Raw genomic sequence first — 27,410 nt, 5'->3', positions numbered from 1 at the left:
CATTTATGCACACCCCTACTTAAGACTTAAGAGAAGGAAATTAGGAGCTGAACTAAACCGAACTGAGCTGAACTGAATTTCAACGTATGAGAACAAACCCTAAGATTTGAGATGAGAACCTTACCAAGTGTCCAAGTGAGACAATACTTTATTGGTATCGATTTTCAATTTGTTACACACTTAGGGCCTGTTCTCTTACGTTGAAATTCAGTTCAGTTCAATTCAGCTCAGTTCAGTTTAGTTCAGCTCAGCTCCTAATTTACTTCTCTTATAAAATATTCAGTTCAGTTCAGTTCAGTTCAACTCAGTTCAATTTAGTTCAGTTCAGTTCAGCTGAGTTCAGTCAATGAGGTACACTATCGAAAGTTAAATACAAGTAAACTATTTATTTCCATGAACTCAGTTTTTTTTTTAAAAAAAAATGTAAGAAGTACAAGTCTTATAATATCCATATTGGACATGAACACTTTTGGGCTTGTGTTGGGCTATTTAAAAACTATAGTCCATTCAAATGATTAAAATTTTAATTTTTTTTAATTCATGAATCATGATAATTATTTCCTTATTACTCGTATTTTTATTTTTATTGGAAATATAAAACCCCAAATTGAAGCAACGAATCCTGTATCACTGTCACCAGAAACAGAGATTCCAGTGAACTCTCTCAACTTCTACTTCGCAACTCCGACCTTCAACAATGGCGGATTCTAACCCTACTTCTTCCCAGAAAAGTTCCTCCACTAATTCATCTTCAACTACAGAAAAAGCGCCGAAAAAACCCTCCGAACCCCCAATTTCGTCGCTAATTAAAGCTTATTGGATTCCCGCGACGCTTTTCATTCTCTTCTTCGTCTTTCAAATCTTCTTTCTTCCTACCGCTTTCCCTCCTTCTCATTACGAAGGTACTCATTCTCTCTCTCCTTCATTTGAATTGCGTCGAATTGTTGAATTTTATTATAATTTTTGTTGATTTTTTGGTTTTTAATTTGAATTTTTGTAGTTCTTGGAATCAGTAGAGTTAGTTCGATTGAAGAAGTGAAAGAGGCTTATGATAATTTAGTTTCCAACTGGTAAATTTCCTCGATTTATATGCAATACAATTATGATTTATGTTACATTGTTATTCATGAATTTAGAAACTTTACTTGTGTATAATTTGATTGTTAATTGCAATATTGCATTGATGAATTTTTGTTAGGTTCATTTTTGTTTTGAATAGTCGATGTGTCGAGTTTAAAGAACATAGCTTTTGTGATATTAGTGAGACTGTGAGATATGATGGGGTTTGGATATTATAATGCTGTAGTTTAAACCTGGATAGCTGTGAAGAATGCACCCTATTTATAATGGTAGGACTTGTTGGCAATGAAGAATGCACCCTAATCATAATGGTAGGATACTAGGACTTGTTGGCAATGAAGAATGCACTTATGCACCCTTATCATGAACTAAAAGTGATCCTTCCGTATAGTCATTTTAAAAAAATTTACTCCTCCACCCTGGTGGCTGGCTGGTGCACGGTATTTTCAATTTTTTTTTTCCGATTATTCTATTTAAAAATCAATTTTATTTTGGAGATAATATCAAATCTAAAGTTGTTATTTTTGGTAAGTTTTCAAAATTAAGGTTGTTATTTTTGATAAGGTTAGGATAATTTGAGCAAAAGATTCCATATGAATAATACAATAATTCATTTTATAATGAGATTATCCATAATATAATTACTTTAAAATTTTTTGATTGGCTACTAATTAGGATAGAATCTCTTAAATTAGTGAGGATATTTATAGAGAATAAATATGATGTATCTTTTCATATTAAAATAAATATGGTCTACATATCATTAAGTATTTTTGTAATTTCATTTATTTTATTTAAGTTGTAAATAGAAGAGAGTTATAAATTGCTAAGAGCAACTCCAATGACAAGCTAATTTAGCTTGCCATGCCACATAAGTTTTTAAGCTAATTATCATTTTAACTACTTTTTGCTCCAATAGCTAGCTATTAGCAGCCCCGTTTCTGAGATTTTGGTGGCCTATGGGCAAACTTATGATTTGGGGCCCTAATTAAAAAGTGATGTTAAAAATTCTAAATTTCAAGGGTATGCAAAAACCAAAAAAAAAATGAATATTTTTAAGTTACAAGACTTACAACAAAAATAATGCTGAGTAACTTATTTCTGAAAATTTTCACATAATTTTTTTTTTTTTGGGAAAAAAATATTCATTTCTTTTCCAACTTAATCAGCGTCCACCATACATAGCACTATATATACATCAAAAGACATAACTTAAATTAAGATAAAATTATTTAAAAAAAAACTTAATCAAGATGAAATTCAAAACATTCTACATGCTTAAATACTAGCAACACCCTCCAAAATTCTTGGCAAAAAGATAGCTTATAAAAAATCATAGTATAACAAATTTGTGAAATTATACATTAAAAACATAAAAAAAATCACAAAAAATTGAACCTTTAAGATTAAGAGGTCATCATGAATAACTTAAAGCATTTCAATGGAAATCATCTCTGCTAACGATCTACGGCATCTACTCAATCCCTTTTCATCATTCTTGTCAACATTCTTCATCTCTTTAAGCCTTAGTCACCAATGTTTGTACTCCTATAGAGAACCACCGTTGTTCTCTTTCCCTCTTCGATAAATTTAATTTTTCCGAGAATTAAACCTAGCCAAATTTTAAAGGTATTAATTAGGAGAGTAACTGTTTTGGGAAAGGAAAATCTTTTTTCTATAATTTCATTAGAGTGACTGCGTGAATACAGGGAGGAATATTAAACATTAATTAAGGGCTTTGATTTTTTTTTTTTTTAAATAAACCAAACTCTCTACAAATTTTGGGCTTTCCAATCTGGGGCCCCGGGCGGCTGCCCCGGCTGCCCTGCCCCAGATACGGGGCTGGCTATTAGCTTAGTTGTAGGATAGAAAATACATAGAAAGAGCTTAATTGGTGCAATGAGCATTTTATTTTGGCAACTTTAATTCCAAACAAATTAGCTTGCTTTGCCAAGCTAGTTGAGTTTTCTAACTCCAATGGTCAAGCTAGTAGCTAGAGAATCATTGAAATTGCAAGCTATTCACTAACTACAACCATTAGAGTTGCTTTAAGGAGCAAGGTGGATGAGATCCATAGTGAGAGTTTTTGCTTTATTAGTTTTCTTAGGATTAGAGGCCATACTATGTCTTGTTTATTTATACATTAGTAGATTATGCATGCTAGGTTTTATTGATATTTGTAATGATGCGCTAGAGTTCATTAATATCAACATAATGAATCTAGGTGCCAGAATTGAGATTACTTTTCTTATTAAATACCCAATAACCATGTAAGTGTCAGAATTGAGATTACTTTTCTTATTCAATACCCAATAACCATTCGATCATGAGTGGTGGGTCTGCCTCCGTAGGGTGTCACTTATTATCTTTGGTAATTTAGAATGAATCAAGTTTTACACTTTTAATTGGTTATGTTCAACGAGGTTACCTAAAGTATTTAAAACCTTGAAGCAAAATGTAATAATTAAATATGAGATGATTAATTATTCAATTAAGTGTTGCAATTAGTAAAGAGTTTACTTACCTTGAAAATGTAATGGTTGATGGTAGGACCAAAGTTCGGTTAATTATTGGTCAATTATTGCAGAAATAAAGGATTTTGGAATCACTTAATTCAATTGGTATAATTTTATTGAATAAAGTGCTTTAAAGCTACCTAATTAATTTTCTTATGGTGCTTTAATGTTTATTAAACAGATATTGAACTTTGCATTATTTTGTTTGTAGATGAATAGCACTAACAACAACACTAATTTACCACTAAAACTGAAAACAAGGCTAAAATTAAGGAAATTCAAGGATTGGGAAAGGGCTTAAAAACGTTTTAAAGAGCCACAAACTTGAAGCTCGGCTTATATTCCAATCGAAAGCAGATTTACACTTGGATTTACTCTTGAAAGGCATTCAAAATATGATGCAGAGAAAGTCAGGAACCTAATCTTATTTTCTATTCCAATCCGTTAGGCTTGAAAATTTGAAAACTATGAGCAAACCTTGCTATACAATTGCCTATATGATGTATATAGAGGACGTGTACAACCATTAGCCAAAGACATCATTGATGAGAATGTCGTGGCTCATGGAAATCGTTAACTTGATTCCCGACTACTCTTGGAGTGATTGTGTTAATTATGAGACTTATATTACTCATGGAAAGCTTATGGCCAAGAAACTCATGCTAGCCCGTCAATTAAGATGAGATGATTGAATTGTTTAACCAAATGGATATCTTAGGGAGACTTTTCGATGATATGTTCGCTCATGACACCATACTGTATTAGCTCAGCTCAAGCTTATTCACGATGAAGAACGCTCAAAAGTCAAACTTTTCGACTTTCTTGTCAATCATTCTAAGAAGTACCTAAAAAAGGATGTATGCCAGTGTTACTATTGCGGCAAGTGGTCATACCACACACCATTGTGTCCCTATAACATGCACTTTAAAATGGAAGGTAAAGGGTTACCTAACATTCTTATTGTAAGAAGTTAATCTAACTTCCTCTTTCACATGGGTATTAGATACCGGTTGTGGTGCTCATATTGTGAATGATGTGCATGTTTTAATAGTGAGTAAGAAGCTAGCGAAGGTAGAAATGATGCTTCGAGTAGGAAATGGAGCAACAATACTTGGTATTGGAAGTTACGAGACCAGATGGGAGTTTAACTCATAACTTCCAATACCAAATGTAGCAAGTGTTGCTTCATTTCCTACTTGAAGCATCATTTCTCCTTTCTCTAGCTTTTTACTCACTCTTAAACCCTGCATATCATTCACAATGTAAGCACCACAACCGGTATCGAATACCCATGTGTAAGAGAAAGTAAGATTAACTTCCATTACAAGAATGTTATGTTATAGGGACAATTTGGCGTGTGGTATGACCACTTGCCACAATAGTAATACTGGCATGCATCCTTCTTCGGGTGCTCCTCACAAGTAAGTCGACAAGCTTGATTGTAGAGCCTTCATCATCATGAATAAGCTTGACAATGTCATAACCAACATGGAGCGAATACAATTTGGTGTCATGAGCGAACATATCATCAAAAGGTCTCCCTAAGATATCCATTCGGTTAAACAATTTAATCATTTTCAACCATGGATTTTAACCGACTTACCTAGCATGAGTTTCTTGGCCATAAGCTTACCATGTGTAACATAAATCTTATACCTAACGCTGTAAGTCTAGAAGTAGTCGATCTTGGGAATCGAGTTAACGATTTCCACGACATTCTCATCAATGATGTCTTTGCCTAATGGTCGTACACGTCCTCTACATGCAGCATTTAGGCAATTGTATATCAAGGTTGACTCATAGTTTTCAAATTTTCTAGCGCAACGGATTGGAATAGATGATAAAATAAGGTTCCTGAATTTCTTTGCATCCGAAACATTCGGGCAATATGCTTTCGATTGGGATATAAAGGCGAGTTTCGAGCTTGTGGCTCTTTAGAACGTTTCTAAACTCCATTTCCCAATCCTCAAAGTTCCTTAATTTCAGTTTTGTTTTCAATTTTAGTGGTAAATTAGTGCTCTCGTTAGTGTTATTCATCTACAAACAAAATAGGACAAAATTTAATATACGTTTAATAAACATTAAATCACCATAAATAGATTACTTAAGTAATTTTAAAGCACTTTATTCAATAAAATGTCCCAATTAAATTACGTGATTCTAAGATCTTTTATTTGTGCAATAATTGATCGTACATTGGCCCTACCATCAACTAATTACATTTTCAAGGTAAGTAATCGATACATGTTAGTTTAGTGTATAAAATTAAAAACCTATCTTTAACGCTAAAAAATATAAACAAGTACTCCCTCCGTCCCTAAATTACATTTCTCCTTTCTATTTTGGGTATTTCAAAATTACATTCCACCTTTCTATTTTTAGTAAGTTTTTTTTTCTAAATATCCCAAATACACTCTCTTTTTCAGTTGTACTTTTAATGTATAATTAATGTATTTACATTCCACTTTTAATGTTTGGTTGACTAATGTACTTTTTCCGTCTTTAATTTTTTAGAATCCTTGTGCCAAGTTACAATGAATATGATTGGTTAAAATTTTTCAATTAGGAGCATGTGATTGGTCCTTTTTTTGCAAACGATTGATGACATGTCATGAGTAATCACTAATCTATCTTTGTTTTACCCAAAAAATTATTTAATGTTTTGTACTTCCCATTGCATTATCTAATTATTGTTATTTGTCTTATTCTTTCCTCCTTAATTCCCGTGTAAATTTTTAAAGAGGAATGTAATTTAGGGACGGAGGGAGTAGTATAAAGATAAACTAATAATACATATAATACAACTATAAACCTTTTCACATATAAAAGAATAAAAGGGATAATTTTTACACAATACACATAAGATGGGGGGTGTTTAAGGATCATAAACCATAAAGTAAGCGAACCAAGTTATAAGTAGTCTAATATTTACAAGTGATAACCAAGTAACCAACATAGTTTAAATTCGACACGACTACCCTCTTATTTCCATTCCTCTAGTCTCATTCAATACTCAGTTTAGCATTTAGGTTGCCGGATTTCCGTCGCATACTATTCGTTATTTTGCTTACTAGAACTACTAGAATCTTACCAAAATATTACCAGCCTAATAAACAACTAACTTTTATCGATCAAACACCACGTCTCACAATAATCTAGCTAGTTTAATAACTTTATAGGCGTAATCTTATACTATCACACATACAAAGATTAAACCTTCAAATTAAACAAACGATCATATGAATTGAATAAATGCCAAACTCATTATTAAAATACTTGCAAAGTCAGCGTTCAATAGTTGTGACCAAATTCATGAAAAATCAAAGACAAAATTACATCCAATCAACAAGTATAATAATCTAATAAACTAAATTATTAAGGGTTAAAGTAGGGAGAACCTTATGAATCAGGAGTATACTAAGATAGCCGCTACACTCTATCCTCCGCCGATTTCGAACACTCGCCTCCAATAATCCTCAATACCGTAGTTTTTCCATCACCCTTGTACTATAAACTCGATCGTACAACCCTTGTGGTTCCGCTTGTTGTGTTTGGGCAGAAGCAGTCCCAATTTATACAATTGGTATCGAATTTCATGGAAACCCCAAAAGTAAATCCCAAAATTGGGTGAAAGTGATATGGCAATTAATTGTCAAATTTACCATAATATAAAATTGTAATCTTAGAAAATAATATTTTGCAGGATTGAGAGTTAAAAGGGGAAAAGAGTAAACTTGATTTTATTTTCCATTGTTATGAATAGTAGAATAAGGCAAGGAGAAGAAGAAGAAAGAGATTCTTTTGTCTTGTGCGTGACCGGGGAAAGGAAATGAGGGGAAAGATGAGTGGTTCTCTTGGATTTATTTTGGCTCCCACGTGAAGTGAAATTGAGGAAAAGCGTTCCCGGACTTTATTTGCACATTAAGCCAACACTAACTTGCTCCATTTTAGCCCATGTCACCTAATAAGCATCAAACACACTATTAAGTTCAATTATCAATTAAAATGTATTGTTGTTAAATATAACTCATAAAAACGTAATATTGACAATAACTCAATATAATATATTAAAAAGGACTAAAATAATAAAATTAGAAATAAAAATACGGACAATTATGCACTTATAAGTAACCTCTTTACTAATTGCAACTGTTGCAACTCTTGGTTGAATAATTAATCATCTCATGTTTAATTATTGCCCTTTCCTTCAAGTATATAAACGCATTAGGTAACCTTGTTGAGCATAAACAGTTGAAATTGTAAAAGTTGATTTACCCCAAATTTCCCAAGATAAGATAATAACCGACACTTAGCTTTGGCATGACCCATCATTCACGATGTGAGGGATTGTTGGGTTTTTAATTGGAAAAACAATCTCAATATCTCTTTCCATGATTCCACTCTTCCACTCTTCCTTATATCTTCTTAACTCCAACCATCTAAGTCATATTTTAAAATTAAGATAATTACATTTTTTTTTATAAAAAAAATAAGTGCCAAAATGAGGTTGTTTTGAAGAATTTATCCTTTCACCACTACTTGCTCCCACTTCATTGCATTTTTTGACTATTATTTTATTAAACTACTATCTTTAAGTTATAGAATTGACATTGGCAGTTAGGCCCCGTTCTCTTCACCTTATTTTTGTTGAATTGAAATTATTTTACATTGAACTAAAATTAATTTTGCTAAACTTAATTTTTTTACTGAATATTATTTTTGTAAGGTGAGGTAAACAAGGCCTTAATTTTATCCTTGATTGATCTCTATATCCAAATATCGTGTTGTATCAACCTTAAAGTTTAGTCATTTATCTCTATTATAATTTTGCTTTAAATTGACAAAATCTCATTCACTTCATAGTTTGATTCCATTTGTTTTAATTTAACAATAGTATAAACTCTTTTGTTTATTTATTTATTATTTTTTATTCTAGTCACTTTCCATTCGGGGTCATTCGTTTTTTGTTCTACTACCTCCGTTTCTCATTAGTTGCAACTTTGAGCTCGACACGGATTTTAAGACAAAATTTCATAATGGTTGATTAATGAATCAAAGATAAGTAATCAAGCAAGGTAGGAGAGAGAAAGTAAAGGTAATTAATTATTTACCCACCACCACCAACAGCACCCACCACCACCACCGTCGGCCAACAGCACCCACCGCACCACCGTCGGCCGTAGCACCCACCTTGAAGCCACCCACGTCATAGCCTTAAACCACCGCATCTCAATAGGCCCTGAAACCACCCACACACACACGAACAACCGTAAAACCACTCCCTCTCCATCTGAACAACCCCGATTTCACCCTCTCTTAGCTCGGAAAACCCCATAACCACCCCCTTTTAGCTCAAACCACCTTAAAACTACCCTTTCTCAACTCAAACCACCTCGAAATCGTACACCCTCACTCAACCCCAGACCACCCACAATCAACCTAAATCGCTCAAAAACTACCCCCTACTCACCCTGAACCACAACGAAACCACCCTCAATCACCCTAATCCACCCAGAAATCGCCTCAAGCAACCACAAACTAGCCCACCCACCCCTTAAACCATTAGATCTAAACGATTTTTTTTCAAACAAAAAAAAAAAAAAGAAGAGAGAGAAATAGGAACACAGGAGGAGGAGGCGACTTTGACGGTGGTGATGAGCATCGACAACGTTGAAGATGGTGTTGCGGTGGTCTGATTTGTTCGTGGGAGATGAAGATGAGAGATAATGATTTTTTATTTAATTGGGTGACATAACTTATGTTAAATAAGTTAGATTAGGAATTTAATGAAATATGAATTATGTAGTTAATTGTGTTTATGAGCTCTTTAGTAAGGGTATTTTTGTACTTTCATTGTAAAAAACTTACTTAAAAAGGAAAAAAATGAAAAGTTGCAACTAATATGTAGCACCCCTAAATGGCAAAAGTTGCAACTAATATGTTACTCGGACTCTTTGTTTTACCTCAAGTACCCGTGTCGGACCCTCGACACTCGGACATGGGTATGACACTCGGACACTTCATTTTAGTTCAAAATCATAGAATTTTTTCACAAAATAGCCGAGTCGGACACTTGGACACATACCCGTGTCGGACATGGGTACCCGAGTCCGAGTAACATATACTAATTTTGCTCTCTTACTTATTTACCATTTTTTTTAAACAAACCCATTTTTTTTACTTTCTCTGTGCTACTTTATCTTACATCCACTCACATTTTTTAATGTTTGCTAATTTGCATATCTATAGTAAGTGGATAGAACTTAAAAGAACAAAGCTAGTTAAAGTAAAGCTTGTTTCTTACTTCCTCCATTTTAGTAATATTGCAACAACACTATTCATCACGTTTGTTTGACCACATATTATGATTGCGTAAAGTAAAATATAGCCATATGGGGTCTTGTTAGATTAGTCTTGTAAAATACTTTCACAATATCAACTTTTTGTAATTTTTACACTTATATAATTATAGATATTTAACATTTAAAATGTGCTTTAGGATGCGTAATTTCATCCTTGTTGCAATATTTGTGGAATGGAAGAAGTAATAAACTATGAAAATTTTCCCTACATTACCAAAAGTTTAAGGCACTTAGGTCTTTTATTGTATTCCATGCACATATTTGACCATTAATTAATATCTTAAAATATGCATACGTGAAAATTATGCATTATTTAGTTTAAAAAATTAACATTGAGAAGAATCGAACAAATGAATGATCAACTTTATTTTATATTTACCGTATGAAAAATACTATTCCCGCCGATTCTTTTTGTTCTTCTCATTTGAAATCTTTTGAGACAAAAAAGGCAAAGTGAAAAGAAGTATTCAAAGAAATGTACCAAAATGGAAGAACTAAAGAACTCAAAGGAATGGAGGGAGTATTATATTATTATTATATTATATAATCTACTAGGATATTGCTTTTGTTCCTTTTATATAATTAGTGCTACTCTAAATACACAATTAGAAGAGTTATAGAGAGAGTGGTTATTGGAACACACGTAAGAAATGTAGGAAAAGAACATTTTAAGTGGGGTGTATTGAATCTTCCATAGTTTTCCGGTCCAACCACTTCAACTCCAGTTTTGGACGTGTGTGTGTACTGATGGATGTTATTTTTTATTTTTTTTTTGGTGTTCCATCCGGTTCACCCTTTGGGCTAATCCGGATTCGGGGATCAGTTCTGGGTGGTTAGGTTCCAGTCCCCTCCCGATTGTTGTTGCGGGGGATCGAACACGTGTCCTCCCTACCAAGTGTAGTCCCAATCACCACTACACCAACAACCAATTGGTTGTACTGATGGATGTTATGAAGTGTATTAAATGTATATAATGTTATAAGAAGACTTAAATTTTTATGGTAATGTAACATGATTTGCTGTCTTAAGGAAAGGTAAAAATTATGGTTTGATTATTTAGGTCCTAATTTATTGACGTATTATTGGTAGATTTTAAGGTATTCACTCATTAGTATGTCCTTAGTTTTAAAAGGCGCAAGGCGCACCAAGGCGCAAATGGTCCTTGTACCCTAGGCGGAGGCGCAGACGCGCGCCTTTTGTATGCAAGGCGCATATACTTAAATATTTATTTCAAATTATTTTTTACTTTGATTGTACTTAATACCAATTAAAAAGATTCATAATAAATTAAATAATGATATATGTAAAAAAAATGTTGATCATTCTTCAATTTATAACTTAATCTTAGTTATTTTCCTTGAGGCGCAAAGGCGCTTTGAGGCGCACAAGGCGCATGCCTTCCGCCTAGCTAAAGCCCATATCCCAGGAGGCGCGCTTTTTAAAACCAAAAGTACGTCCTTTTCTATAACTTCTACATATCACTATCTTACCTTTTTATTTTATTTTATTTATTTATTTATTTATTTATTTATTTATTTATTTTATTATTATTATTATTATTATTTATTTTTGGGAGAAGTTGAAGTAGTTTAAAGATTCTTTTAAAGGTTATAGAAACTTTCTTTACCTTTGACTTTGCCCTTGGTGCTATATACAAATGTTATTTTTATAATTTTTTTAAAATAATTTTTTTAGTAATATTGGGAATTCAAGTTTTAATTTTATTCAATCATTTTGGTAATTTTCAGGAAATCAGGTGCCAAAGCCCCCTCAACTAATGATTTTATCAAGGTTATTATGTCTTCACTTCACTTGCCTTGCTTTATATTATTTGTTAATTAGGGCTTCTTGAAATGTTGTGCTATACTTTAGAGTGAGGGATAGCTAAGTGGTTCCAGAAAATCCTGGGATCGATTCTCACCCCGCCCTTGTGGCTCTATAAACAATAACAAAAAAAAAAAAAAAAAAATGTTATGCTATACTTTCCCCTTGTCCTCGATTAATTTTTTCTAAGTCAAATTCAAATTCATGATATCTGTTCTTAATTGGTTTCTTTAATTTAATTTATCTATATTGAAGTTGATATTTCAACCCTTATGGAGATGAGAATAGGGATAAACTTGTGAAGCAGAAAGGATATGAGAAATAATGCCAATTCACCCAATTAGTTACTGTGGCGGTAGTTTCTAATTTGCAAGGATGAAAGGATTGGAAGAGAGTTATACATTACTTTGAACTAGTTAAGGATGTGGATTTTGATGTGAGAACAAATGTTAAGACTTGTAGAGGAGTACAAAGGATATGCTATAAGTCCTTTCCTCTTTGCAATAGTTTTACATGGAGTAAGTGAGTAACACAATTTACCAAGATAAGATATTGTGGTATTTGTTATTTGCGCATGATTTTGTTTTGTTGGACATTTTTATGTTAATGCTAAGTTTGAGCAATGGAGATAAATGTTAGAATCCGAAGGGTTTATATCAATTCAGAGTAAAAGTGACTACATGAAGTGCCATTTTAGAATTGAGAGGAGGCGGAGCAAGGATATTGTGACATCAGTTGGTAAGGAGTTGTTCATTAGTGAACGTTTTAAGTATAATTAGAAGTATAGATTTAGGAGTGACTCTTAAATTCAAATATAGGTGGTTCAAATGGAGAGAGCAGTGGCACATTTATTGTGAGATTGTAGCATGTGTTTAAGGTCAAAAGAAATCTATCAATTGACAATCATATTTGCATTATTACATAGGTAGGATGTTGGGCATTAAACTAGGAACATATTAAGATGGGTGTGGTTGACATGTATATGTTTAGATCGATGTTTGGGAAAACCTTTGGGAAATACCAATACGGATAGGAGTAGGAATTTGGATATTCAGAGAATTAGCTATATTTATAAGCATGTGAGACTTCAACCGGATGATGTGCCTGGAAGAGCATGTAGAACTAGATAGAAGTGAATGGAGTAAGAGAATCTTTGTGGATGGTCATAATAGATACTCTTAGTTCATGCAGCTGGACTAATCTTATTAATGTAAGGCTTTGTGTAATTTATTTATTTTTCTATGGGGTGGGGGGGTGGGGGGGGGGGGGGGGGGGAGGTGTTAGTAGAGACAATTTAAGGAGATAATTACTTATGCTGTTTGGCTCATTTCTGTATGCTATTAATAGAACTACAATTTTACAGTAATCTTAACTGGCTTCCTAAGAGCGCTCTCACTCATAGGGAGTTTTTTGCCTATGAGAAGTAAGTGATTAAAAAAAATACTCCCATACTCATGGTCAATTTGCATCCTCATGAGTAAATGGAGATTTTCTTTGCTACAGTGCAAAGGAAGGGGCTCCACGCAAGGTTAAAAAAAGCAAAAAAGAATAGGAAAAATGGAAACTAATAATTCCAACTTTGAGTTTTCTGCTCAAAACAATCCCACCTTTTCGAAATCCCAAAATAATCCCACCTTTAACCCCCATCTACTCAAAACAATCCCTTTTACCCATAACCTGTTTAACCGGTTAATAATTTTATTTTTTAAAAATTTTATTTCTTAAGCTATCCTCCATAACCCCTTCATTGTCAGCTCCACCATCATCACCACCCCTCCATATCCACCACCTAATCAACACCACCACACCACCACCAGACCCAACCTTGCCAGCAGCCTTCCCACCCAATTCCGCCTAGTCCACCACCTAACCCACCGAACTCCGCCTAGTCCAGCAGCCCTCCCACCCAACCCCAAAACACCAGAATTATACCTGACCTTAGCGATCCCGCGACCCACCTGACCTCAGTGATCCTGCGACCCACCTGACCTCAGCGATCCCGCGACCCTCCTGACCTTCACCGTCGGAAAATCCTACCTGACCCACGCAATAAATCTTGAACACTAATTGGGTCTTCCATTAAAGCACCTTGCAATTGTTGAATATTCTTCTTCTGACCAATTTTCTTTTATTTTCTTGCTATTATTATTATTGCAAATCCTTATTGCAATTGTTATTGTCGTGGAGTTTGAGTTGTCTGATGAAATTGCAAATTGCAATTGGTGGAGTTTGAGTGGTATGGAATTGTGGGTCAGGTGGGATTTTCCGATCGGTGGCCTGGGGTATGGTTGGGAGTACTCTTTGTTAGGCTCCGGCAAGGGGAGGTAGTTGGGTCTAGTGGGCGGCTGGTCCGGCAGGAAGGTAGTTGGGGAAGAGGGAAGAAGACATGTTTTTTTTAATTAATCTTAATTTTTTTTTTGTTTTTTTTTAAAAAAAAAAAACCAATCAAAAGACGACACATGGCAAGTAACCTTTTGCAACAGGTTACCAATTTTACAAACCGGTAAAAGGCTTGTTTTGAGTAGATGGGGATTAAAGGTGGGATTGTTTTGGGATTTCGAAAAGGTGGGATTGTTTTGAGCAGAAAGCCCAAAGGTGGGATTATTAGTTTCCATTTTTCCAAAAGAATAAGAAAACAATTAAAGCTCAAATTAGCCAAGTAAATTAGCCAAGTAAAATTGTTTTCTTATTCTTTTGGAGTGAGAAAATATGGTGGGTATAGTGAAAAGTAGGAGAGAGAGTAGTGATTTTTATTTTTTTTATTTTATTCTATTTTATAATTTTTGCTCATGAGTGGAAGGGAAAAATAATCACCAAAAAGACCATGAGTAAATTGGGTGAGAGAAGCCAGATAATTGGTAGAGAGAATGAAATTATTTATTTTTTTTTCTCCCTCATGAATGGCATTGCTCTAAGGTCCTGGAACTCTGCAAAGTAGAGGAGAAATTAACAACCTATTTAGTGGGACAATAAGTTTGTAAGATTTTTTGCCTATTTCCAGAGAGTATTTTTATTGGTTGAATGAGTGCATTCGTGCTTAAATCTATGCCTTTGTTCTTTAAAACCAAACCCGAGCAATGGTATGATGCTTTTCTCATTGTATGCGTTCTTTTCTTGCAGATTCGATATGCTTATGAGTTGCTTACTGATCCATTATGGAAGAGAGACTATGACCTATTTGGTATTGATGAGCATCAAGTAGGTATCCTGTATTTGTATACATATTCTTTGGATTGATCATTGTTTTTCTTCTTACACTAAAATTATCTCTGGCTGTAGCATGTTCTGGAAAACATTTTGCAGCTGAATTCTAATAAGGTGTACTCCTCAGTGAACCTTCCTTTACTTGTTGGTTCCATAGGTCAGTTGTGTCTATCCTTTGCCTTCCTGTTGTACATGCCATATAGTGAATATGGATTACTGACTCCAATGATGATTTTGTTATGCAGACTCTCATGATATTGATTTTGAATCCATTACTTCTGGAGATATCCAGTCAATTGTAGGGGGTCAGAGGCCTTGGTTAATTCAGGTGATTGCCTGTATGCTGGTAGCCCGGTGGCCCCGGCGTGCCTTATCTCTTGTACTTTTACTGATGGGAACCAAATATTTACTTTCCCTACTTTCTTATAGCCTCCATCTGCATTGTCCTTACTCCTGACTCACTCAAGGGGAATATAATCATATATGCACTCTAATAGAATTGCCTATAAATTCTTGACAATAATTGTAAATAATACTCGAGTGCCTGAATGACGTTCCTACAATCCTACCTACTTGTTGTATGGAAATTAGATTGATGCTAACCTTGTCCCTTCACAGCAATTAGAAAGCAGAGGAAGCTTATTGGGCCATTCTGAATTAGTCCCTTATAATTTTGTAACACAAAGCTGAACTATTGTCAATGATGACTTCATCTACTCCATAATCCATTATCTGCTATACAATGTGAGAAAATTAGATCACTGGTGTAATTCCATGATTTTACTGACATAATATTAGTTTATGTTCAGGTATATTCAAATGGGAGCAATTTATGCAAACAATTTTCAAGCAAATGGAAGAAAATTGGTAAACTTTCCATTTGATACATTAGAACATGTTCACTTTCCTCTTTGATGCTGACTTGTAAGATTAATCAATTTTTGATGTAAATATTTGAGTTATTTCAATTTTTTTATATTGCTCACTATCCATGCCTACAGAAAAGAAGAAAAAGGAGTTTTCTTTAGGCAGTATAGTTTTTTATTTACTGTCATAATTTCTATACAAAATATGTTTAGATCTTTGAACTGCTAAGCTGCTATATACTGTTATTGCTTAAAAGAAAATAAATAAAACCTTTAGCCTATAAATGTGGTTAGATATTTCTTTAAACTTTGCCTGTAAATTTACATTTTTTTTTTTCACCTAGAAGAAAATGTTCTAGTCTGAACTTATTTAGATTTATATCTGGCCCGGCCTATTATATAATTGATGACAAGTCTAAGAACAAATTGCTGCATGGGGTCTTGTTAGAATCTTAATGTGTATTTGCCAATTATCTAATACTCACTTTTATTTGTAATAAAGTAGATGGAAATAAAGTCTGGTCTGTTCTCACTGTTTCAGGTCTGAGGTGGTTTGATTTTAACAAGAATAAGTAGTACGTCTAGCAAAAGTTAATTACAATTAAGCTTAATTTGTGTCTTGCTCCTTGTAATAGATTGACTTTCTGGTTTTGTTAATCAATTGAATAAAAAGAGATAAAAAAAAGATGAAAGCTTGAGTCTTTGATTACCAATGGCAAAAAGGGCTACAGAATGATAGGTAAATAGCTTTAGGCTATTACTCTCTCTTTGATAACTTTAGGTAATCACTCTCTTTGTAACTTTAGGTTACCATTCTCTTTCATTCTACATTACAAATCTCATGCCTTCCTACTGCTATGCTGCTTTCAGTTTGTCAAATTTCATGTAGCATGATTATTGTCTTATTTAAAGTGGACGAAAGAAATTATTGTTGTGCCGTAAATGTTTTATATAGTGCTAGGCTTCCTTTTTGCTTTGTCGTTCTTGATGAACATAGATTATGTTGCAGTTTTGTTATATCTTGCATTAGGAATGTTTCTGGAAGAAGTTAAGGTTTGGACCAAATCAGGCGAGTTGATATAAACTCTTACCAACGTTTCCGCTGGGAGTAGTTCCCTTTTAGAAGTACTACTGTTTTATTGAGGTTGATCCCACTGCAAATTGTTTGGTGGAATTTCTGTAAAGTCTTAACTTTTTTTTTGATGGAATTTTTTTCTCAAGTTTCTCGCTATTTGGAATATAAATGCTCATCCTAAACATACTGTTACCTTTTTTGGTTGGGCCTGTACTCTGTAGTTAAGAAAAAGATGCTGAATGGATATAAATTTAAAAAGAGATTTGATTTGTGCAAGCATTGATGGCTTGACACTTATATGAAGAGAAGTAAGAGATAAGGCTGTAAGAGTCGCATTGATCACCTCGTACTCATTTGCCCTAGGGTTCCATCCCATTGTCATATAGCATTGTTTTGGTTGAACATTTTATGATATGCATTCCATCAGGCGAGCTGAACATTTTATGATATGCAATCATATTTATCATTGCACCCATTGTTTAGGAATAAGGATTACTTTAAAACACATAAAATAGAAGACAATAGATGTAAGTTTAAGCCATAAAAATTCAAACCTGCAATATACAAATACAGAGGTAAGAAAATATAATATTTGAATGATATTTTGTGGGTTACAATCCTCGTAGATCTCTTGATTCCTCTCTCGAATGGCTAGGGTTTTGATGTGCTTATATTACGATGCCTTGTATACTATGTACTTACAATGTTTTGGAGTAGGGAGGAGATGGGGTCTTTGTAACTTATTCCATCTAAGCCTCCTGAAATCCTAGAAATGACCCTCTTTATGTAGAGAGTCGTAGAGTAGAGAGGAAATAATTATAAAATAATTTGCGAGATTATAATGATAATATCTTATACTTATATTTTTTTTGATATTATCTCCTTATTTACACCTATTTGGCATCTAAAAGTTGACAAAATTTCGGTGTCAACATTAAGTAAAGAATTATTTGTTCGAGAAAGACAAACCATTGTTTCAACTCCTTTGATCACTTGCAAGATTCAACAAACGATTAATCTTGTTAAAATGGGACCTCCTTCAAATTTTTTGTTGACATCCTGCATTTGACACCAGCACACATGCACATGAAAAAAAATAAAAAAACAAAAACTTTCTTAATTTTATTTCTTGGACATATCTTTTTGGCTTGGCAAATTTGCGACCTGGATGCTTGTTTGAATGCTGGTTATTGTTTTCCATGTCTGCAAATTTGTGTAGTTGAGGAACTCTGCCTTTAGTAAGCTGGCCGTACAAATAGCAAATTTCTGACATTCAAATTTGGGTTCACATCTCATTTTTGGCTAAATTGTGCAGTAATTTTTCCACATGCTCCTTGTCTGATGTGTTTGAAACTGTTGTCTGATTGTTTGACATTGATGCAGGATGTCTTCATAACTTTTGTCATTTTATTTATACTTTAAAGCAGTTGCGTTGTTAATTTTTGATTCCATACATTATGAGCAGCTACTTTGCTGGGTGAGATTGCTGATACTGGTGTAGTGGAGCTCGGGAATATCAAACTTGCCTCTCAACTTGCAGAGAAGAAAGCAACAGGGCAACTTTTCTTCCGAAATGGTAAACAATCATCTTGTAAAGTCATGGTTTGTCTTCGAAATTAGCTTTACTGGATATGCTCTAAATTTTTTTTGCGATAGACACGTCACATTAACATCAAGCTGACTCATGTTGTTGAGAAGGTACCAAAATGTTTGCAGCTTCTACTCACTATGGTGGGGCCACTTAGCCGTTGTACAAGTTATCAAGTCTCAGTCTAATATTTAGTTTCTCTTTGCTATATATTTAGTTTCTTTTTGCTATTTTTATGGGTTCTATCAGAATTATAGAGTTAGAGTTCCACTGTCTTCACATATTGCTTGTTAGTCATACTTTGAACTCTCAACCTGGATCTATGTTTTTCTTCTGGGCTCTTACCTATTTTGTTTACAGGTCTTCCTTCTCTGATTGCATTTCCTCAAGGGTGTAAAAGTTCCAGCTGTCTTATTAGGCAAGTTCTGAGTCATGTATGTTTGAGTGTTTGACAAATAAAAGGAGTGCTCTGTTGTTATGAAGCTTCATTATTCAAGTGCTGTTAAATTTTCTGTTGGAGTAATATGCCTAGCATTTGTAAATTTTTTTTTTCCCATTTGATCATGAGCTTAATATATGTGTTAGGTATGAAGGAGATCTCTCAGTTGATGCAGTTACAGATTGGTTTGCAGTAATGATACTGAAGTTACCTCGCATTCCTTATTATACCAAGGACACATTGGTATGTTGATCTTCTTTCATTGTAATTAGATGTTTGACGGCTTCTCATGTTTGTTTATTTATTAATTATTTAATTTTTTAACTGGTATACCACCTAAAAAGATTTCCAACTTGATACTAAATACCTATGATGGTCCATCAGCCAAGAGTTCGCTGATTAAAAAAAAAAAAATGTGATATCTGATATGCATCTTCAGTGCCCACAAAAAATTAAACATGAAAGTCAGTAAGTGGAAAAGTGTGGCGTACCCTACCTTTTCTGCCCATGTGATACGGATTCAATTTGGAAGGGTTAGGGGGTTTAAGGTTGTGTGCCCTTCGATCTTCCGCACATGTGACATGGATCTCTGATTAGTATAGTATGATTCGTGTGCCCTTCCATCTTCTGCCCCTGTGATATAAATCTGTTAGTACAGTATGATTTGTGTACTTTTTATAAAAAAAAATTAGATCATGGTGCATTAAAGGACATTAATTCGCACATGCTTTTTCATTGAGTGACTGAAGAAGTTTTTATTTTTATTTTTTTATTTTTATTTTATTTTATTTTTATTTAATGATTTTTGTAGTGCCTTGAGTCCTAGGAAGGTCTCAATCATTATCTCTTGTATTGTGTTTGTCTTGATGCCTCACTTAATACAACAACCACAACCAAGCCTTAGTCCAAAAATGATGTGGGTTGACTAACATTAATCGTCATAAGAAAATCGTTTGAAAAGGGATTATAGGAATCCAAGCACTTTAGATTCTTGAAAGGAACACCCCCTCCTCTCTTTAGATTTCCTTATTAATTTCCATTATCCAATTCTGAAAAATACTTCTAATTTGTTTTTTAAAGCTTCACCCTTGAGTTTTTAAAACAAATTTCTGTACAACTTAATTTGAAAGGTGTTTAGAGCTCAAACGTTCATATCCAAACACATACTACATACATTTATGAAATTTCTTAACATTTACTGTTTGCTTGCAAATTAAGGCTATTGGAGAGTGTTGATGTGGTAAATGAGTGAAGAAAAAGGTAGATTAAGTAAGAGAGTATGTGGAAAAAGGTGAATGGGTGTAAGATAGTGGATAAAGTAAGAGAAAGAGTGAGTGCATATGTCATATGTGTAAGTATTGTGGGGCTAGAAGGGTAAGGTAGTGACTGTTTTTTTTTTTTTTTTTTTGTTTTTTTTGAATGAAACATAATAAAAGTGCTAACAACTTTCTGAAACGGACAATGGAAGCTGTCCAAAACTTTCAAAGGAGAGGTACTATTTATATGACATTTGAGTGTTGGCATCTCCTGTTTTTTTACTCAACAGTATATTTTTTTATATCATTATCAACATTACTCCAATGTCTCAGAAGAGGATCCCACCAATGGGTAAAGGGATTGAACTTTTGCATCTTTGCCTTCATGATAACTGATAAGTCTAGAAAATTAAACAACCCAGTTTTTGGCTTTGAAAGTCATTTGCACCTAGTCTCCCTATGTTGTGTCAACCTTTTGGAGATCTGATTGGTATTAAGCTTGTACACAATGTATTTATGTTTGTATAAAATGAGGTTGTTTTGTTTTCAGTGATATATATTTGTACTTGTAAATGCTAGTATTTTTTTCTAGTTACTTTTATTATGTACTTGAACAGTTTTATTCTTACCATTTATTTCTCCTATATCTAGGGACCAAGATTTCTGGCTAAGAGTAGTTATAATAAGGTATGCTCTTTTCCTTTTTATTTTATTTTATTTTATTTATAAGATTCTGATTGGATCTAAAAATGCATTTTAAATCAGAACATAATTCTAATGTGAGCATGCTTTCCTTAGTTTGTAGGTAAGGCCTTCCATAATATGGTCTGCTTAAATATTGTTCTATGTGCGCCTCATGCTTCTTGTTGATCCTTGTAGATTATTGGATACTTGTACTTTGTGCTCTGACGTTTGAGTAATTATATTAGCTAAATATGAACGTGATTGATGGCTTAATTTGGACTTATTTTGCATGTTGTTTTTGGTTCAAGGTAAAAGTCATGTTCTTCTCGGACACAGGAATGCGTGCAACACCATTCATGCGTCAAACTGCCAGGAATTATCAGGATTATGCTTCCTTTGCATGTGTTCTTTGGAGGGAAGAGGAATTTTCCTATTGGTCATCTATGTATGTGATTCTGTCTTTGTACCAAATTTAGGCAAATTGTTTGTATGACTGAAGCCTCTACTTTGCGGAGTTTGCTATATTTTTACTTCTGTGGTCGATACCGAGCTCTAGATTTGTGGTTAGTGTGTAACTGGTGTAATTGCCCATTTGTTGAAAAAATGCTTTGGGGATTGAGGATTGGTGTCAACTGTTAAGCAGATTTTTTTTTAAAAAAATTATGAAAAGTACATATTTGGAAAACACGCATTAATACAAATCTAATAAGATCCCATTTGATATATTTTATCTCTATGATTAGCGTATGTATAAGGTACAAGTGGAGTCAAATAAAAAAATCAAATCTGATTGTATATCATCAGAAAAATAAATTCCAATCAGAAAAGTAATTTCAGATCAGATTAGCAAAAATAAGGTGAACTAAACATAGCCTAAGGGAGTATTAATTACCACATACCCAAATTTAAAATGTTTGTTTAGCCACTGCTATATTGGGTGTATTTTTAACTGTATAAGACCAGTCCAAGTCTGCATTTTCTGAGCATCTTGGGCATATTACATGGAAGTGGCTTTTTTAATGTCTTATGTGTTGTTATAACCTTTCTGAACAATAATTTCTTCTTTCATTAGCTACATATCTGCTAATGGGCTGATTTAAGAGATATGTATTAATATATTGCATTTATATCGAAATCTTATTTATGCTGCACTTGGGACACTCTCGCGTTACCAATTGTTACTCTATAAAATGGTACCGATCTGATGTTCCAGCTATTCTGTGTTTCAGTTTTTTTTATCTTAATCTTAGTATTTTTCTATAGGCATAAAGTATTTTTAATTGTTATTGATGGTTACAGATATGATGTGGAATCAGCTCCGGCCACTGTCTTTTTGAGGGATCCGGGCGCCAAACCTTTGGTGTTTTATGGTATATACCAATTTCTACTGCTGTCTCGTATCTGTTATTTGATTATTACTTTTTAAACAGTTTCTTTTACCATCATTTTTTCTTCATTCTTATCATCGTGCAGGGGCTGTAAACAGTTCATGGTTTGTGCATGTAATGGAAGATAATAAACTGCACGGTAATGCTTCTGCTCAGGGTTTATTTTCCTTTTTCATTCTTTTAGGTTTTGGTGGTGGTGGTGTATGTATTTATAACAAATTTTATGAGTGGCTTGTCCATAAGCTGTTTAGCCATAGCAATACGCTTCATGAGGAAGTGTCTACATTGTTGTTTAAAGTTGTATTTCCCCTTTTTTGTCTTAATTACAATCTTTCTAAGCTCATGATTGAACTACATATAGAATCTTTATATTCAATAGTTCATTTGTTGATTTACCAATATATCTGCAAAATCTTTCCAATAAGAATTACACCGCTTAGTTTGTGATATATGCTGTAAATTTTGTATACTTGAACGAATATTCTTCTAGGTGCTGTAATATGAGGTATCCTGATGCTGAATATTTTATGTTTCTAGAACTTCCACAGTTGAGGACCATGACATCAGTGGAGTTGGGTTGCGATTCACGTGGCTATTCCCGAGCAGGGGCAAGTACTACGATTTGGTATTGTGTCGTCGTTATTGGAAGGCCAAGCCCAGAAATGAATGAAATGCGCGAGGTGAGTTGTCCACTTTGCAATAAATACAGTTTCCTTTAAATGAAAGGATGTAAGTCATGAATGTTTTTAATTTCTAATCAATGTACATCTCTCTAAAGAAGCTTCAAACTTTGTTAAACTATAAATTGTAACGTAAAATGAGATTCGTGCTGTTTGCAACAAATTTGAACAAATGAAAGAAATTTCATGTAGCCCATGTTTCTAAATTTGTTTTGAAAAATTAATCATCGTCATCAAATACTAGTATTTTTTTTTTTGACCAAATACATTGTGTGAAATGGAGGCTTGGGCTGAAAACAAGCACATTAGTTCTTGTTTCAAATCTGTATAGGCTTGAAATTTCATGTAATTTCTTGGTGCGGAATGTCTTCTCTCATCCTCTCAGTTGGAATTTCCATTTGAAGAGAATAGTCAAGATTGGAATCAAGAGGATCTTACTAGTTTAATAGGCTTTTGAATGTTTGCAGGGAGACTAGTATATTTCCTGATAGCGAAAGATAACAGAGAAAATTAACAAAAGTGTAGATTTTCAAAGAGAAGCATGGCTTAAGCAAAGAATTAATTTTATCTGAGTTTAACAAAGAATTTATTTCCTGCTAGCAAGACTTTTGCTGTCTTTATAGAATCTGAGTTGTCCTAATAGTAAATCCACAGACCACTGTATATTCAATGTGTTTTCCTGTCTTAATGAATCCTAAAATTTGTTTGATTTGAGTTGTATATCTATATAATGGTGAAATGTGAACTTGTCCAACAGACTTCTATAATAGACTTCTCCAATAAACGAATAAACGGTGTTTCATGACTTGTGTTTGTGCATTATCTAAATTGATAAAGTTTATTGTTGTTTTTTTTTTTTTTTTTGACTTTGACTTTGACTGTTGAATTATTTTGAGGCTTTAGGTTCTGCGCAGGGCCCAACAAAGTTTATCAGAAAAGAGCTATCAGGATGCACCCCATTCCAATGAGTTGGCAGCACATGCAGCAATTGCACTTAAAGACAAGCGATTAACTTTAACTTGGATGGATGGAGAGGTACAAAAGGTTAGTGTCCCATCACTTCTCCCTTAAATTTTTGTTGCAGCTCCCAACTTATAGTTTGCAAGTCCAGTTGTATGATAACCTCCCTTAGTCCTTTGTGATTAGGTTTTGGGAACGGTACTGCATATATTATCAGTGCCACAATCAAAGTTTCACTATGATTGTATGCTATGATTTTAATACTTAATTATTGATTTTTGTGGAGAAGGGGGGGGGGGGGGGGGGGCATCGATTGGTATTTGGTACATTTTACTATGTGTCACCTTCATTTGATAGTGATGGGTTTATAGTTGTACACCCACTAGATCTGACCTATTAATTATGATTATGGAAGCTCTATGGACCATTCATAACGGTTATATAGGATGATATTATAGTGGTCATTTTAAAAATTAGCTTGAAATTATACTTCTTTTTTGCAACAAGCCCTTGTCTGTCAGACATTCAGTTAAGTGTAGTTCTTGCTGTAGAACAATCACTTTTCTCTACCACATGTAACAGTCTAATTGATATAATAAGCCATTGTCGACCAAATCCTGCAAAAAAAATAAATAAAAAAAAGAGCATAAAGGAAGCTTAAAATTCAAGCTTTAACCATTAAGGGAATGCTCCCTCGGATTAATAAAGTGCATCAGTCAACTTGGGCACGTGTGCCAACAGCTGCGATCCCCCCCCCCCCCCCCCCCCCCGGTCACACTCAAGTCTGACTTGACAATGTTGCCGTGACTCATTAGTTTCAATCATAATAAGCCTTTGGCCTTGTATATGCAGGTACCTATGCATGATTTCAAAATGTATCTTCACTGCATGAAATTATAATAATACTTCCTCTGATTTTTAGATGCATCATTTTTTAGAAAGTTTCATTTAGATGCATCTCTTTCGTATTTATTTAATAAACTTTCTCTATTTCTCTCCCATCACATGAGTACTTTTTTCTCTCTCTCCATCTCTCTCATCTCCAAAAATTGATTGGCTAGGAAGTTGCTAATTTTAAAGTGATGCAACTAAAAAGAAACAGAGGAAGTAGTATAGTTATGCTTACTGTTTCCTTTTGTGTTATTTTTACAATATTTGATGTCACTGCATATATAATTATAATTATGCTTGATGTGATTTCTTGATCTTAGAATTTGTGCATGTTCTACATTGGTGGTGAGCTTAGCTTGGAATGTTGTGGTCCAAGAAGAGGCATTGAAGATGCTCCACAGGTGGTTATGGTGCGTTACATGAGAAATGATTCCGTTGAAGATCCTAAGGATAAAAGATCCCCCTCAAGTTTACTGGACAGTCTTAAAGATGATGTAGATCCTGTGTCTCAACTGGTAGCACGATACAATGGCTCCACTGAGCCTTTACAGGTCGATTTGTCTGTCTCATAAGTGTTAATTTCAGAAGTTTATTTGTCCCAGAACTATCTTTACTAGGCATTAGAGCCGTTAGTTCCATCCTTTTTCTTCTGAACAATGGTTTTTCAGCACATACTTATTATTTTATCTAACTTCAGATTATTGAATGGATTTCAAAGAATATCAAAGATGGTGACTCAGCAAAACTTCCTTTCTATGTAAGTAAAGTTTGTTTTGGTCCTTTGTAATAGTGTTGTTTGGTGCATTTGGACATTTGTATAGCGCACAGCGGCACAGACATCCGTATTTACATGATTCTATGCATGTTGACATGTTTAGAAATTTTGTTCTCTCAATCATGGTGTTATTTTATTTAATTTTAACAGGCTCAATGCTCTGACGATGTCTTGCTTTGTAATTTTCTTTTTCCATTTTTGTTTTGCTGATTAATTGTCATCTAAATTGTCAGAGAACAAACACACCTGAGCTTGTTCCCGAGAACTCTGATCCCCTTTGGTTCGTTAGTGGTGAAAAATTTCTTTCCACTAGGAATGGAATGAAACATAAACTTGGAAGAGTCATAGCTTGGTGTCGTGATCTTTCTGGTGATCCAAGGATTGGTCCATTGTTACTTCTTGGAGCATTATTGTCATTTGGTGGAATATGGCTCCATCGCAGTCAGCCAACTCCTTCAAGTGACTCTAGTCAGTGGCAAGAAACACATACCAAGGTGAGAGTTCTTTTGGGATTCTACCCTAGTTATATGCATACGGACAACAAAGCCCTAGTTATATTCATAGTGCTTAGGAATCTTGCATTGCAGCAGCCAGCAGATATGACCTCTGTTTATGAATTTTTGACAAGTTACATAATAGGATTAATAGTTAATCATAACGGCATTCACTCATTCAGCATCACCATGATAAAAATAATAATAGTAATAATAATAAACTAGTGCCTTAGTTAACAGTACTGTTAACTTGTGCGAATAGTTGTTTTTGTGATTAATCATGTCTGAAATGTTCTTCCCTTGCCTCAAAGTTCCATTTCATTCTTCGCTACTTATTGGAGAACAAGGTTATTAGCTAGCCTATTATGTTGCATTTAGCAGACTTTTAATCGAACTGCCTACTTTTGTTTAGCATATACTGGACTGAATTGAAGCATTACTACTACATTCTGCTATTGTGTAGTGTGTTAATACTTTTTACACTTCATGGTTGTGAAGACCTGATGTGATGTACATTCGGACAAGTCTGCTCATGGTGCTATGAATTTATGGTTCAGTTTATAATAATCTTACTCTCTTTTTAACAGAAAAAGATCCCTAAAGAGTGGAGAAATCGGAGAAGGAACAGTGTAACCGGAGAAATTCCTCCTTCAATAACTGATGATGAACCGAAAGATGCTTATCAAATGGAATTTTCAGATTCAGACTCTGAAGATAATCACAATAATTAGCAAGCACCAATTTTGGAAGATCGGTTGCTCTAGTTAAGTATTATGCATCTGGGCCATGATTACTGATTGTCAAAAATTGGTGTAAATGAATTAAGTTATGCATTGCATGAGGTGATCGCTCTATGTATAGCATCCGTCTACTAGTTGGAATTTAATACTCTTTCTACTCTTTTTTTTTTTTTAACAAAAAAAATATAAGTATATATTTCTATTTGTGTCTTTTGCGGTTTTATGATGTATGAGTAAAACCATTTGTATCTCTAGTTTTGCAATAATAAATTTTTTGAAACAGTAATATTATAAAATACAAATTACAACAAATCTAACAAATATCGCATAAGATAATTTGTTTAGGAATAAATGGTTTATATCTATGTTAATCTTTAAAGGGAACACCCTTTTTTGGTTGGGAATTTTCCCTTTCCAAAAATACCCTTTCATAGTTACTGAATTATACAAACATATTAAAAAAGAAAAAAAAAAGGAAAAAAATATCAAATAAAGTTCCATGCACGTGCATCCTATTCAATTGGTGGTAAAAATAGAACTGCTATCTACGGTTCCATTCAAAGCCAAAAAAAAAAAAAAAAAAAAAAA

General features: G+C 33.8%; 1 protein-coding gene across 1 annotated transcript; it reads left to right on the top strand.

Annotated features, from left to right (window-relative positions):
* Nucleotides 1–613: 613 nt before the first annotated feature.
* On the top strand, nucleotides 614–27,109 carry LOC145601572 (uncharacterized). The gene is made up of 20 exons (XM_081657612.1): nucleotides 614–902; nucleotides 1,001–1,070; nucleotides 11,707–11,749; nucleotides 14,903–14,980; nucleotides 15,062–15,143; nucleotides 15,232–15,314; nucleotides 15,796–15,853; nucleotides 18,393–18,503; nucleotides 18,876–18,933; nucleotides 19,101–19,197; nucleotides 20,862–20,897; nucleotides 21,203–21,339; nucleotides 22,194–22,264; nucleotides 22,368–22,421; nucleotides 22,820–22,962; nucleotides 23,866–24,006; nucleotides 25,134–25,364; nucleotides 25,511–25,570; nucleotides 25,822–26,082; nucleotides 26,670–27,109. Exons 1-20 carry the CDS (start codon nucleotides 698–700, stop codon nucleotides 26,811–26,813), a joined length of 2,163 nt encoding a protein of 720 aa, XP_081513738.1. The 5' UTR covers nucleotides 614–697; the 3' UTR covers nucleotides 26,814–27,109.
* The last annotated feature ends 301 nt before the right edge of the window (nucleotides 27,110–27,410 follow it).

Source organism: Chenopodium album, chromosome 2, assembly GCF_948465745.1.
Source record: "Chenopodium album chromosome 2, dcCheAlbu1.1, whole genome shotgun sequence".
NCBI classification, from domain to species: domain Eukaryota; kingdom Viridiplantae; phylum Streptophyta; class Magnoliopsida; order Caryophyllales; family Amaranthaceae; genus Chenopodium; species Chenopodium album.
The sequence above is the reverse complement of the archived record's forward strand: the minus strand, read 5'-3'. Positions and strand labels throughout refer to the sequence as shown.